Source organism: Panthera onca, chromosome A2, assembly GCF_046562875.1.
Source record: "Panthera onca isolate mPanOnc1 chromosome A2, mPanOnc1 haplotype 2, whole genome shotgun sequence".
In the NCBI taxonomy this organism is placed as follows: Eukaryota; Metazoa; Chordata; class Mammalia; order Carnivora; family Felidae; genus Panthera; species Panthera onca.
The window spans coordinates 63,019,556-63,034,999 of NC_138340.1; the positions used below are offsets into that span (position 1 = coordinate 63,019,556).

At 57.2% G+C, this 15,444-nt stretch overlaps 1 protein-coding gene across 11 annotated transcripts in view; it reads right to left on the minus strand.

The window, feature by feature from the left end:
* Positions 1 to 15,444, minus strand: part of TNS3 (tensin 3) — a 217,308-nt gene that overhangs the window by 124,756 nt on the left and 77,108 nt on the right. Inside the window, exons 1-2 of one of the 11 annotated variants that reach the window (XM_078442623.2) lie at positions 12,378 to 12,491; positions 11,554 to 11,641 (exon numbers count right to left, since the gene is read on the minus strand). The exons of 3 other annotated variants lie outside the window; for them this stretch is intronic. Coding sequence is in view for 4 of the 8 variants with exons in the window: in XM_078442619.2 (XP_078298745.1) it covers positions 12,378 to 12,698 (321 nt within the window). In the remaining 4 variants the exon portion in view is untranslated. Of the gene's footprint in view, positions 1 to 4,313; positions 4,481 to 4,755; positions 4,844 to 5,223; positions 5,378 to 11,553; positions 11,642 to 12,377; positions 12,705 to 15,444 lie in introns of those variants that run through there. 7 more of the 11 variants (XM_078442622.2, XM_078442619.2, XM_078442615.2 and 4 more) reach the window with 7 other exon arrangements.

The window sequence follows — 15,444 nt, forward strand, 5'->3', positions numbered from 1 at the left end:
CTAGAATCGCACAGTGAAGATGTGATAGCAACTTCTGACACTAAACCCAGGGCTCTTTCGATCCCCTGGCCCTGGTGGCCCACGGCCCGTGCTGCCGAGCCCGACCCCGGGGCCAGGCCAGCATCAAGGAGGTCGGGAGAGCGAGCCCAGCCCCCACCGCAGAGGACAGAGCGGCCGGGACCAAGCCACCTCTGGAAGCCAGCCTCTGAGACTCCACGCGCACCGGACTCCCTCCCTCAGAGGCTACATTTGGAGCCAAGCGGATGACATGTGGCTGATGGGACCCCGGACACACAGAGATGGTAGCCCCTTGGCTGCCCGCTCTGCTGTGTAGCAGCTAGGAGACTACAGAAGGGGCAAGACTTCCCAAAACACGTCACTGGCCAGAAGGTACCCTCGGGTATGCAGTCTCTGTGCGTCTGTGCTGGAGAGCAAAGAACCAATCTGCTCGTGGGGTTCAAAAGCCGAGCCCCCCCTTCAAACATCACAGCGCATTTCACGGCTGAGGAATGACCCAGAAACCAGCTTCCTGGAAATCTACCAAAGAGGAAGGTCCCTTGTGCACCAGAACCCTGCATCCTAACCCCATACAGGAAGTGGGAGAAAACCTCTCTGCGGGAAGACCCCAGGCCCCCGGGGCTGCGCTTTGCTCGCGGTGCTTGGCAGGAAGACGCTGCCCACCCACCTTTCCAGGAAGCCTTCTGAGGACACCGCCAGCCACTCTTATCATTACTGACCAGAGCGACAGAGATAAATAACACAGATGATTCCCGAGCTGGCTCCTGGTCCCCACCTGCCTCTGCCCAGCCCCGCCTCCTTCACCCCTGTCGATCTGGCACCCGCTTATCACAGCCCGCAACTTCTAAAGGCACGAAGAAACCCAGCGGGAGACGGAGGGGAGGGGCACCGGTGGAATCCGTGGCAAAGGTTACACCTGCAACAGGGGAAGCGCAAGCCCACGCTGCCCCAAAGGCACTGTTTCCGGTGAGGGCCAGGCAGCGCATGTGCTGGGCCCCTAAGCAGTCCTGGGACCCCGACCAAGTCACTGGCCTCCCTGGCCAGCAGTCGCTTTGGGTCCAGCACTTGGAAGGCAGAGAGAACGCAGCCCCGGAGCCCAGGACTCTGGCCAGCAGCCAGGCGGGTGCTCCAGCAGGTAACCACTCGATCGCTGCATCTGCCCAGAGGGACTCTCTTGCCCAACACACTTTTGCAATAATCGATCCTCATTTCTTTTGCTACTGGTGTTACTTCTATGTTTGAAACGCGCTCAGAAGTAGCAACTCTGTAGCTGTGGGATATAAACCCCCAGACCCATCTTGCAGGAGGGACACCGATCCCCCGTGAGATCTGGACGCAGACACAACTGTCTTTTTTAAGAGAGGCAGACAGAGCCCATGCTTGCTCCGAGTGGGTTACCCCAGGGCGGAAGGCAGGGCTGCATGGCTTTTCTTGGGAGAAGCTGGTCCAGGCCTTGTCAGGAGACACGGTTGCCCGTGAGACCGCCTTTGTGCTGTCACTCTGCACCCTGCAAACCTGGAAAGGTCCTTCACCTGCTCCGGCCTCAGCCACCCTCCTCGTCTTTCTAGAACAGGGGTTCCAGTCCCCACTTCACCTGGGGGCTAGGGCCCAAACAGGACTTGCAGGAAACACCTGCTGTCCATATAGGGATCCTGCAGCGCCGGCCCTACAGGACCCCAACCCCACGCTCCAGTGTCCCCTCCTACAGGACCCCCCCCCCCGGCGGCCCCTCCTACAAGACCCCTCCCCCCCCGTGCCCCCTCCTATAGGACCCCGCTCTCAGTGGCTCCTCCTACATGACCCTGCCCTCCCCTCCCCCCCCCCGCACGCCCGCCCTGTCCCACTGGACCCGCCCCCCAGCACCCAGTCTTATAGGGAACCATTCCCATGACCAGTGGGAAGCACTAGAAAACTGGCCCAAATTTGGGTGACAATGGCCCAAATATGTCTGTGAGACAAAGGCTTTGCCACTAGTAACCTGGCCCCTTTCTAAGCAGATGGCCCGTGGAGGGAAAGCTGGGGTTCCAAGCAGGACCCCGAGCCCCGTCAGCTGTGGGGCCTGATCACTGGTCTCGTCTGGGATCTGATCAGCAGGCTGGCAGGAACCTTCCCCCCTCCCTGGGTACCGCAGGGTCTGCAGCTGTGGGACACCCCAAAGTCAGCGTGGGCAGCATCAGAACCAGACCAGGCCAACCCTCAAGACTCTGCCCATTCACACACCCTGCAGCACCCCAAATGTGAACCCTCAGCGCAGAGCCTGGTACTACAAGCACACGTTGTCTCCTACTTTTTCAGACGAAAAGTACAGTCCACACGTGGCACGAGACAGACACCCCAAAGACCTGACTGTTAGATGCACAAAGTCCCGTAGGACCCACAGGGCCCTGCTCTCCCACCTCAAGTGACTGGCGTCCAGGCCAGAAGACAGGACACTCTGGGTCTGAACCGACAGGTTGGATTTCCAACAATCACGTCCCAGCAGCAGAGGACTCGCTCATGGCTTCGAGGAGGGACGCTGGACAAACCTAATGCAGGGGTGAGTCTATACCAAGGACTCCTGGCCACAGAGCACGGAGCCGCCCCCCCCCCCCCACGCCCGCCGCTGCCAAGGGCTTCCAGAAGGACCCAGCTTGGGGGCGGGGAGGGCAGTGAGGACACCTAACACCCAGCCGGAAAACAGAGGGAGGACGCAGACAGCGTGCCCCCGACACACGTCACCTGGCAATTAAGCAGAAGGCCAGGGCTGGACAACGCCACCCCCTCCCGGTGGCTGTGACCAGCCGTGTGGGGACGGCCAGCAGGCACCTGGCCAGGGTAGCCACCCAGGCTGTCCCAGAACCACAGGACCTCCTGCAGATGAGGGCCCTCATCTGTAAAATGGGCTCCTACATCCAGCAACCTCTCTGCAGGGGTGCTGTGGCGCCACAGCAGGCCCGGCACGATGCACCCTTAGCATCTATGATTTCTGCGTGTTGTCTGGGAAACCAGGAAGATGGAGAAGACCTGCCTAATGAGACTCACGAGGTGGATGGTGCCCCCATGTCAGCAAGGAGGGCCTGTCCCCAACGCGGTGGGCTGGCAGGGACACCCCAGGTGGACGGGAGCCTGAGGAGCAGAACTCACAGCCCATCTGTAGGGCTAATGCTGGTGCTGTGTCCCCACATCCCACTGCTGTGAGCCAAGGGCAGGCACCTCCCTCTCTCCACCCCTGCCCCATGGCCCTTCTCTTCCAGTTTTCCCAGCACACTCCACCCTTCCTGCCTCAGGACCTTTGCGTATGCCCTGCAGGTCTGGAATGCTCTTCACCCACTTAGGCAAGCCTCACCAGGTTAGCTCCTTTTAATCCTAGACCTCTCAGCTCAGATGTCACCTCCCCAGCAAAGCGGCCCCGATCCCTGGCCCTGTTTGTATGTGCCATGATGGCACAGCCCTCCACTGCACAGAAATAACTCGCCACATGAATTCTCGCCCATGCTGTGCACCCTCCTCCGCCACCCCAGGTAAAGACCCGCAGAGGCAGTGGCTCCCACCTTCCACCTGGGGACCACATCCTACCCCAGCAGCTGGCAGAGCACACAGTTTGCGGGATACAGGAGGGAATAAGCCCACCGCTAACCTCCACACATCCAAGGGATGATCTGGCCATGTTAGAGGCACGGGGATACCGCTCTACATTTCGGTCCTAAATGCCTATCATGTTTATTCGTAGGATAATAAAGTCAATGCACCGAGCGGCCTGAACACCCGGCCCCTAAAAGAGCAACAGAATGAAAGGTAGGAAGTGTGTCCGCCTTGGTGAGGTCACAACAGAGGGAACCGATGACTCTGGGGGATACCTGGAAAGAAACTGTCCCTTGCACAGCCACAAGGCGACACGAGGCAAGAACCCGGAACGGGGGGTGGGGGGTTCTGGCGCAGGTGGGAGCTCACCCTAGCTCCTGCTCAGAGACTGAAGGCTGTGCCCCTGCTGCCCACCTCCCCTCACCCTCTCGGGCTTCAGGGTGACGAGCAGAGACCCTCTGCAGCAGGGGTCCCAGCCAGGTGTGGACCGCAGGGAGCCACGGGGCCTGTGCGCTGCTCCCAGCCGCTCAGACGGCCCTGAAACCCACAGCCACTAACAGTTCCGTAAAAAGGAACAAAAAGGACAGTTGCGTAACCGAAGCCAGATTCACAAGGAAGCAGGGCTCCGGGGCCAGGGGCAGGGAGCAGGCCAGCCGCGCGCGCAGGAAGAAAGCACAGTCCACAGACCAGCGGAAGCACACCGCACAAGGCAAATGGGGAAAAAAAATGAAAACCTTTTGCAAAGGCAATGACTAGCCACGTCCACTGGACAAATCCGAAGGCACGGATTCGTTCACTCGCTGCCCAGCGGCAGGATGCAGCAGTCAAGCACTTCCCGGCTGCTTCCCGGGCTGTCCAACCTTGGGAATTTACTCAACCTTCTGTGACTCAGTTTCCACACCTGGAAAGCAGAGGTGTCAGCAGCATTGGGTGAGGAAGCATGTGGACAGAGCTAACAACACCAGCTGTGCACCCAGTTGCCGTATGGGGCGCCAGGCGGGGGCTGGCCCCGAAAGCCAGCCTCCGCCAAAAGCCCATATGGACCGCAGTGCCTGGCGAGACCCTCTCACCAGCGTGCAGTGGGAGAATCGAGACCTTCCCAAACCCAGCCAGCCAGCCAGCCAGACAGCCACTTCTCCCTCCCTTCCACAAGAAGGCCAGAAACAAAGTCATTACCAGGAGCGCCCAGCTTGAACGTCTTTCTTACCGCACTTAAACACGAGCAGCAGTGAGTGTCCAAGAAAAACATAGCAGGCTCGAGTTAGGAAATTAAAAGAACGTCACTCTGCTCCCCACCCCCCCCCTCCCCCCGCCCCAGCTCCTCTAGGAGCAGCACGGTGTCGCTCCGAGGGAGGTTCTCTCTGAGCCAAGTCTGCACCAAGCACTCAGCACTCGGCGGGAAGTAGGCTGCACCATATGGAAGGAAGGCGCCCGTGAAAGCAAAGGGCAAGGAGGAAGGGGGTCCCCAGAAGGGGCAGCCCAGGAAGCCGCCGGCGGGAGAAGCGTCAGACCTGGCGCTACATGGAACTTTTACTGCCCCCTCGCAGCAGAGCAAGGACGTGAGCAAACAGAGCAGGGGCACCAGGGAGAAAGCCACTGCCAAGTACACGCGGCCCCACAGATCCCTCCGGGAGCAGAACTCACGGCGCTGCTGAGGGGCCCCAGGGCCAGGGCTTCACCTTCAGAAGCAGGCCCCTCTCACCGCCTGGCTCCTTCCCAGCTTCAAGTCCCGCGCCTTCTCCCTGCCCCTGGCCTCACAGGGAGCAGGTGGGACAGCGCCCGCCCCGCCGTGGCTGGGGAAGTCTCAAGGGCAGCGGTGCCGGAGCCGCAGGCAGGCCCAGCCCACAGCAGCAGCACGCATGCCTGCACGCCGGGCACCAGCAGCATGCGCCCAGCCAGGGCCCTGCAGGACCCAGGGGAGCAGGACAGGCTCACTGGGCAGGGGCTGCATCCCTGACGGCAACCTGGCTTCCGGGGGGTGGGGGGGTGGAAATGAGGGCACAGTGAGAGGTCTTCGGTGTCCAAAGCCCTACCCCCACCCTCACCCCCAGAGCAGCCTACTGCACATTCCTGGGTGGGCAGGTCTCGGGCCTGCATCCCGCGCTCCACAGGTGCCTGGTGCCTGCCCTCCTCTCTCTGTCCCTTACGTGCACACAAAACCACAACGTGAACACAAACACAGCGTCTGAGTGCATAGCCAGACCAGAGAGAAGAAGCGGGGTCTCTCCTAACACGTGCCCCTCGGGCTCCAAGTCTCCCGGAGACCAAAACAGAGAGAGGGGGCTGGATATACATCAGACAGTGGGACTACAGCGACTTTTCAGGCACCCAGGCTGTCTGCGCCTGGATCGAACTGGGCCGGTCGTCACTCAGATGTGGGAGAGGAGGACCCGGAGCAGAGCACAGACCCCACGGCCAGGTCTACGCTGGCAACCGTCAGCCTGATTTTGTTTCCAAATGGTCAGGCTCATCCCCTACATTCAGAGGGAGATCCAAGCGGGCTCGTTTGTAATTCCGTCTCTCACGCACATTTCTTTTATTCTGATCCATTATCTCATAATGAGAACATCTCTCCCTATAAAGAGGACCACGGGAGAGTGTGGTGGGTCCGCTGGGCCCCTCCCGGCCCTGTCCCTGGCATGAGGGCCGGGGGGCACCGGGTCCACACGGGTCTCCTTCCAGCCAGATGCGTGGCAGGCCTGGAGCCCACAGGCCGGGGTCTGCCTCAGGTGGCTTGGCTCCTGCAGGCTGGCAGGCCTTCCTGAGAGCAAGCGTGGGGACAGACAGCCGCCCCTTCACCTGTCAGGTCAGCCGACCTGGGAACAGACAGCATCTCTCACTCTTGGGAGCTCCGGCTCCCACCTCTGTGAACCAGGTTGACAAGAGAGGTGTCCCACCCTGGTTGTGAGGACGGGAGAGGCCGGAGGGACACGCGGTCCCCAGGCTGCGCATGGCGGACATCAGCACGCTGCACCATCACCGGCCCTGTAAGGGGAGAGAAGGCTATAGGCCACCTCCTGTGTCGTACAAGTGAGGGATGGGACAGGGAGGCGCCTGCTTCCTGGTGGGGGACCAGCCCAGACGGGCCGAGTGTGGGCATGGGTCAGGCATTTATCCCTTACCGCGTGGTGACAGAGGACATGCCAAGCCAGGGATCCAGCTCTCTCAAAAATACCCTCAAATTCCCAGCAGGAGCATTTTCAACTGAGGCAGCAACAGCTAGGGAAGTGAGCCAGCACACGGAGTGATCCTCCACGGTCCAGGAGCCACGCCGGCCACGCTCTTCCAAAGGCAGGAGGGTCCCGTCATTCATTCTGCAGTTGGAAGCTTTAGCGGCAGGGACCCGAGTCTGCTCCAGGTGTGCCTGGCAGGGCTGTGTCCCCATCTGACCCCGAGGTCCACCAAGGGCAGCCTGGATGATGCCACAGAGACCCTCAGACGCTGACAAATGTGGACCAAGAGGTAGGCCCTCCACCCCGCCCCCAGCGGTCCCCGAGGGAAGGCGGCCTGGGGTGCCCACCGAGCCTGCTGAACAGAGACAGCCGACAGTGGAGTCCAGGACATGCCGTCCCTGCCCTGAGAAGGGCACAGCAGACCTCGGCTTTGGTCACTTATGAATCATCAGGTTTCTGGGATGGCCATCCCGGTGCCCTTGACCACCGGCAGGTGGACCACTTCCTGTGGCCCCATCTGTCCTCATGCACGCCTAAGACAGCCCAGTGAGCGTCCTCCCTGCCAGCACCAGAAACACGCTCCATTAAAATGCACCATCCACCCGGGCTGGGGCCTCCCGGGCTGCACCACTCGGGATCCTGGCACTGTGCCCACGTGACGAACCGAGCGATCCCCAGAGAGGCTGGATGACAGTCCCACAAGCGCCGGAAAGCAGCAAGAGCATAGGTGACGATGGTCACTGATGGGCCTAGGGACAGGAGCACCGCCCAGCTACAGAAATGGGGAGAGGGGACCTTCGGGAGACCGCCCTGGAGAAGGCCAGAGGAGCCCCAGGGAGGGGCCCAGACCACACGGGGACGAGGCGACAAGGGGCCCTGAGGTCAGGGTTTCTGGTGCCTGAACCCAGTCAGAGCATTTCCCGGGTCAGGAGAAGTCCTGCAGAGGTCTCTGAAAAGGGGTGACAAACAGGGTCCTAGATGTGTTCTGAAGGGGTTTTCAGAACCCCTTGCTGCCAGCGTCAGTAAGGTTCACCAAAGGGGGCGGACCTGACCACAGACGGTGCGGGTGGGAACCCAGTGCCACCAGCTGTGGGGATAGGAGTTGCTCTAGCTGGTGCCAAGCGTGCGTCCCCCTCCTGTGAGGACAGTGATGGCATCGGGTGACCACTGGAAGCCTCGGTTTCCCCACTTGCCCTCTGGGGCCGGTCACTGAACACTGCCTAAGCATGGAGCCGTCAGATGAGACCCCGCCCAGAGAGAGAGCTCAGCACTGTGCCTGGCAGGCGGTAAGCGCCCATACCATCAGCTTTATCAGTGTTGTAATCTCACCACCTAGGCCGCCACGGACGCCAGGAGCAGGGGAAAGAGCGCAAGGGCTGCTGGGGCCAGGGCGACCCAGAGGACCTGAGAAAAGGGTGGGCGCCCACAGGACCTGGTCCCATGGCTGAGGAGGGGGACGGAAGGGGGTCCAAGGACCAGAGCCGTGGTGTGGGCAAGCCACACCCACAGGACCCACAGTGCACGACCCACAGGCCACGACCCACCTGACACGACAGTATTCCTCCACTTTCATTTAGTTGCTACTAAATTTTTAACAAGAAATTCTCCAGGAAGATGAGAAAAAAAAGAAAACTGGGTTTGATGGTTCACTAGATCCCTGGTCTACTGTAAAACCATTAAGTCAGGAACAGAAGAAAGGGAGAGCCGCCCAGGGCATGGTTAGGGAGGGGGCACCGAGCTCCCTGCCGCCCCAGAGCCCGCTGTCCCCCCATCTCCACGTGCTCACCAACCCGGAGGTTCTAGGGACCTTTTGTCTGTTGGGTTTTATGGGGGTTTCATTACAGGAGCATGATTGATGAAATCATCGGCCATTGGTGATTGATCCAACCTGCAGCCCCTCCTCCCGAGGCCAGGGGGTGGGGCCGACAGCTCCGCCCCTGTGACCACGTGGGCGGTCACCCTGCCAGCCCCTCCTCCCGAGGTCAAGGGGTGGGGCCGATAGCCCCGCCCCTGTGACCCGTGGGCGGTCCCCCTGCAGCCCCTCCTCCCGTGGTCATGGGATAGGACTGATAGCCCCGCCCCCGTAACCACGTGGGCGGTCCCGCTGCAGCCCCTCTTCCCGAGGTCAGGGGGTGGGGCCGAAAGCTCCACCCCTCGTGGGCGGCCTCCCTGCAGCCCCTCCTCCAGGGGTCAGGGGTGGGGCTCCCGAGGTCAGGGTGTGGCACAGACAGCTCCGCCCCTATAACCACGTGGGCGGTCCCCCTGCAGCCCCTCCTCCCGCGGTCAGGGGGTGGGGCCGACAGCTCCGCCCCTGTAACCATGTGGGCGGTCTCCCTGGCCACCAGTCCCCACCCTCAGGTGCTTTACCTCCTTAGCACAGTAACAGCCACCTATCTGCTCCTCCACTTAAGAAACCCCAAGGGTTTGGGGCACTGTGCTGGAAATGGGGACAAAGACCAAATCTGTATTTCTTACAAATCACAGTATCCAACGTCCCTAAATTAACCGCTGCCCAAAACCAAGCTCAAACTCCATTCCCCTTCATGCGTTCCTACCAGTGAAGATACCAGATTTCCTAATATTCAGGGAACTTCCTAATTTCCTAATTTCCGGGGAAATTCCTTCAAATGACCACCTGAAATTGCCATTTACCAAGTTACCATTTCAAAAACCATCCCCAAGGTTTTGGGCTCTTCACTGCCACCTAAAAGGGCGCCTCTCGCTTCCAGTCGCGTCCAGTTGCTTCCCCAGTGACCCTGGGGAAGTGCCTTCGGTGGGGAAAGCTGGGCTCAAAACCCAGCCCGGTCTCTACAGACAGGACGCTCTTGGCTCAACCGGGCGAGCCGGTCCACTGGGATCCTCGTCTGCAAAAAGGGGAAGGACATTCACCCAGGGTGCTCCCAGCAGCCCGTAAACGGGGAAGCTGGCCCAAAACTACCTGCTGGCTTTTCTAACCTGCACTTGCTTTTGCAATGAGATCTCCTTTCCGATCGCTCCTCCGACAGCTAAGAGTCAGACGAGTGAGAAGGTGGCACCATCCAATAACCCAGAGAACACAGGTCCATCAGGAGAGTAGTCTCCTTGGATCAACCCCTACCCACAAAACCTACCCACAAAATGGGGTCAACCTACCCACCACATACAGAACGTGAGCTGCTGGGCAAGCTTCGTGTGCAATCGTAATTCCTCACTGAAATGCTGTTCCCTCTTGTCCCTGTGAGGAAGTCAAGTCCCCAGCACCAACCCAACCCGACCTGACCAAGGGCACAAGGCTCATCCGTGAAAGCCCCAGATCTGCAAGGTTGGTGCCCAGGCCCAGTCTACCCACACAGGCAGACAATGTGACACTCACCTTGACCTCGGCCAAGCACAACTTAAAAATGGTAAGTTTTTAAATGGGGGTCACTTAAAAAACAGTCAAATGGACGGGGCGCCTGGGGGGCTCCATTGGTTGAGTGTCCGACTCTTGATTCAGCTCAGGTCGTGACCTCGTAGTTCATGAGTTCAAGCCCTGCTCTGTGCTGAGAGCCTCTCTCTCTCTGCCCCTCCCTGCTCTCGCTCTCTCCAAATAAGTAAATAAACTTTTTTAAAAAATGATAAAATGGTGACTATTATATTTTCAGAGGTGTCCTCTAAACACAGGGCTTTGATCTGGGAATGCTTCATGGGCCAGTGAGGCCGTTTAGACCAGCTGTGCCTCCCACAATGGTTTTTCTCTCTTTTCTGTACTCAGGAAGGTCATGTGTCCAGCACATGCTGGACCTGTAAGTTTATAATATATGATATAATTAATGCAATGTGATAGGATATACAACATATAATATGATATACATGATATACAATACATATATGATATAATAGGATACAATATAGTATATGATATGACATGATATAACATAATCCTCAAATTTTCTCCTACAAAGTAGTTTTCAACAGCTGCATGGCATCCAGGGTCAAGCAGGAGCACAATTTCCTCTGTGCCTGAATGTCATTTGGGCCCCAAAATTTGTCACTCGCAAGTGGCACTGTGATCAGCCCCTTACGGTTTACAACTTTTCAGCGTCCTTAGCGGCTGCCTCAGGGTAATCACCCCTCTCTCTCTGCCCCTCCTGGGATTCTCTCTCTCTCTGCGCCTTGCTCACTTATGCTCGCTCTCTCTCTCTCTCTCTCTCTCTCTCAAAAAACAAAAAAAAACAAAAAAACAAAAAAAGCAAGAAAATGGCAGGTGAGTCTTGGCGGGAGCCATAGTGACAGCCACACGGCAGTTTGCAGATTAGACTTGAACCCTGTCTTGCCCTCCAAGAACCGAATGAATGAAGTCATTTTCTTTGAGTAAATACCCAGTAGTGCAATTACTGGATCACATGGTAGTTCCATTTTTAATTTTCGGGGGAACCCCCATATGACTGTCCAGGGCGGCTGCACCAGTCTGCATTCCCACCAGCAGTGCACGAGGGCTCCCCTTTCTCCGCATCCTCGCCAACACCTGTTGTTTCCTGAGTCATTCATTTTAGCCACGCTGACAGCTGTGAGGTGCTGTCTCATCGTGGTTTTGATCTGCATCTCCCTGATGACGAGTGATGCTGAGCATCTTTTCATGTGTCTGTTGGCGTCAGGAGGTCTTCTTTAGCGAAATATCTGTTCAGACCCCTGCCCATTTTTTAATCAAATTATTTGGCATTTCGGTGATGAGTTGCGTTAAGTTCTTCATATATTTTGGATATGCTCCTCTTAGTGGATACAGCAAAACAATGATTGGAAGAGCTGTGTGCACCCCTTTGCTTACTGCAGTGTTACTTACACCAGCCAAGATACAGATGCAGCCCGAGTGTCCATCAATAGACGAATGGATACAGGAGACTGTAGTACACACACAATGGAATATTTCTCTGCCATAAAAAAGAGGGACATCTTTGCAACAACGTGCATCGAACTAGAGAGCATTGCGCTAAGGGAAATAAGTCAGACAGAGGAAGACAAATACCGTATGACTTCACTCATTATGTGGCATCTAAAAAGCAAAGCAAATGAACCAACAGAAAGCAGGAAAGACCCATAAATACAGAGAACAAACCGATGGGCTCCAGATGGAAGAGAAAGAGGAGACGCAGGCTTCCGGTTACGGAATGAACAAGTCACAGGGATAGCATAGGGAATACAGTCAATGGTACTGTGATAATGTGGTATCATGACAGGTGGTACCAACGCTTACCATGGTCAGCGCTGTGTGTAACATATACAACTGTCCCATCACTACACTATACACCTGAAATCAATATAACCTTGCATGTCAACTCTATGTCTTTTTTTTTTTTAATGTTTATGTATTTTTGAGAAAGAGAGAGACACAGTGTGAGTGGTGGGAGGTGCAGAGAGAGACAGAGACAGAGACAGAGACAGAGACAGAATCCGAAGCAGGCTCCAGGCTCCGAGCTGTCAGCACAGAGCCCGATGCGGGGCTCGAACTCACAGACCGCAAGATCATGACCTGAGCCCAAGTCAGATGCTTAACCCACTGAGCCACCCAGGCACCCCTGTCAACTGTATTTCAATGATAAAAACATTTTTAAGTAATTTAAATAAAGCCATCCCAAGACTGCCCTACTAGCCTTCAGTAATCCTTACCTGGCTGGTCATTCCTTCCGTTCCGGAAGATGGACACGGGCAGCGCAGTGCCTCCGGCTGGGCGCCCGGAGCCAGGCTCTTCAATCCTGGACCACATCCCCCGTCACCCTGCAGGTGGACCGAGAGCCCACCGTGCCGGCCCCCGAGCCTGCCCTGGCCAGATGTACTGGCTGCCGTCACTGCACAAACCGACCACATGTGAGCCTCAGAAGCCAAAGACGTGCTGCTCCTGGAAGGTGGGGGTCCGTGTCTGGCCTCCATCGGGCCCGCAGGGCAGCTGCAGGGCAGGGCAGAGCCAGGGCTCGGGTGTGGGCAGGCCATCCCGTAAGTCTGGTGAAGCTTTCACAACGAACGCTCTGCGGAGGCCGAACGGGGAATTTCAGGGCAGGGGAACCCCAGGCTGTCAGACAGAGACAGAGCCAGACGGGGACGGCTGTCTGTCTCAGACGCAAGTATGTGCTCAAGTGTAGGATTCCGCAAGTCAACAGACATTCCGATCCAGCAACCACCCACAACCCCCGATCGTGTTAAATGGCAGGTCTGACTGTGTGAAGCAAACAGCGCGGGATACACAAGCACCTGTCGCCATCCCGTGTGCCCTCCCAGCCCAGAGGCCACCTCCGTCCTACCGAGCCAGCACAGCATCCCCTGAGCTGAGGACCCTCCCACCCCCACTACCCCCAGAGAGAGCAGAGGCCCAGGCTGGGCAGGGGGAGACACATCTTTAACGCCCGGCAGGGCTGGGACCCAGGGTCCCAGAGAACCTTTCTGCACAAGGACGGACAGTCTACTTCTCTCTTTCCTAGCACCCCCAAAAAGTCAAGAGAACTGCCCACCCCAGGCACGAAGGGAGGCAGCAAAAGCAGGCTAGGGTCTGCGCTGACAGGCAAGCCAGGGGTACAGGAAGTTCGCAGGTGACGACTTAACAATGGAGCCGTCTGAGGACCCCTGATCACTACCCCATCAGTGCATTCAGTTCTTGCTATTCCGGATCATGCTGTCCTACAAAGTCAGCGTGAACACCCGACAGCTCTCCTGGGCCTGGAGTGCTAGACCCCGCAGCACTGCAGGCGGGCATTTTCAACTGGGGGAGCACTAACAGGGAGCACCGACGTGCAAGACCATGTGCACTGAGCATCGCTTGCCGGGGGCAGGTGTTCAGCTGACGCAGCACCTCCCGGGGTCCCCTGAGCTGCGGGGGCCAGGCTGGGGGGGCAGCTCCCATGGTCCCCGTCCTGCGTGGGTCCGTGGGTGTCCACAAACGCGCAGGGACTGCGGATTCGGGATTACAAACTCATTCCAGCAAGGCTGCAAATCTGCAGACACAAAATCTGCAAATGAGACGGTTCGACCACAGCTGAATCTATGAGAACGCGTAGATGGGGAGTCTTGGACTCACATAAGAAATAGCGGGAAAATGTCCCCATTTCTTTCCCATTTTTTTATTGATTTATTTGGGGGGGGGGGGAAGGGGCAGAGAGAGAGAGAGAGAGAGAGAGAGAGACCCAAGCAGTCTCTGTGCTGTCAGCATGGAGCCCGATGCAGGGCTGGAACTCACAAACCATGAGATCATGACCTGAGCCAAAACCAAGAGTCCCATGCTTAACCGATTGAGCCCCCAGGCGCCCCAAATGTCCCCATTCTAACGTCCCCACAGAGTAAATCTGTCACAACATTACAGAACAAATCACGACCACGGTCTAGTCCAGTCGTATTTCCAAGCGTGTGACCCTGTCTCTTTCCACCGAGGATGCCTTACACTCACGGTTCAGGAGATCGCACCCGGGCTCTGACGCAGAGCCTGCTTGGGATTCTCTCTCCCTCTCTCTGTCCCCTCCCCCACTCGCACAATCTCTCTCACTCTCTCAAAATAAATAAAATGTTAAAAAAGATCTGAGGACTCCCCCCACCCCCGGAATGGCTCACTCAGCTGTAGTGGAGCAGAGAATACGGGTCCCTTATCTCCCACCTTGACAATGAGGCTGCCGATGTGGGATCACACATTGCAGCCCACAGACCTGAATACTCCATGCCCTGCTCGGTTTGCGTGAAAAATCATGTTACCAAATGCAATGATGGCTCGACTGAAGCATTCCTTGCTGTCACTGTTGCAGACCCCAATCACCTTAGGAAGGACCACTGTAGACTCTACTTGAATACCTCCAAGGACATACAGCTCGCTACCTCATCACGTCCAAGCCCATTTTTAACTCTGAATTTCCCAAACTTCTCTGTCACACTGAGTCCAAATCTTCCCCCCACTCAATGCACGTGCCTTGGCCCCATCTCTTCCACCAGCAAATCTTATTAAAGTTAACCTCTGGGGAGGGAACTAGATGGTCTTCCTGGGGGAACAGAATGAGAACGCCCTCGGCTACTCTGAAACGACCCCTATTCTTTATGAGGAATAATTGCTTTAAACAAGGCATAAATGAACCAAACGTTGCCATTTCAGAAAACAGTTATCAACCCTGTGTCATGTGCTGATGAACTCAGCAGGTTTGCAGTGAAACACTTCATCAAGCAGACTCGTCTTTCCAGATGTCACCAGCCCATCTGTCCATCTGTCCGGAATGCCACACTGATGACTCAGGGGCAAACCTGAGCCATTAGGTCACACACGACAACAGAAACACTGGGGGGCAATTCCTACCAGTAAGGGGGAAGAGGTCCGGGCCAGCCCTGACCTCTGTGCTCACACTTAAGCCACATCCCGGCCAGACTCCTGAGTTCCAGGGGCCACCTGCTCACCCCCAAGAGCACCCCCCACGCCCACCTGCACCCCTCCCTGCACCGTTGTAAGGCTGGCCCCACACATCACATCACCTCCTCTGTAAATGTTTCAGTAAGCATTCAGAAGCTGGTTTTTGTTTTTTATTTTAGAGAGATCATGAGCTGGGGAAAGGGGCAGAGAGAGACAGAGAGAGAGAATCCCAAGCAGGCTCCACACGGTCAGCACAGAGCCCAACGCAGGGCTCAAACCCACGAACTGTGACATCATGAACCTGAGCCGAAATCGAGAGTCAGACGCTTAACCGACGGAGCCACCCAGGCACCCCCGAGTTTT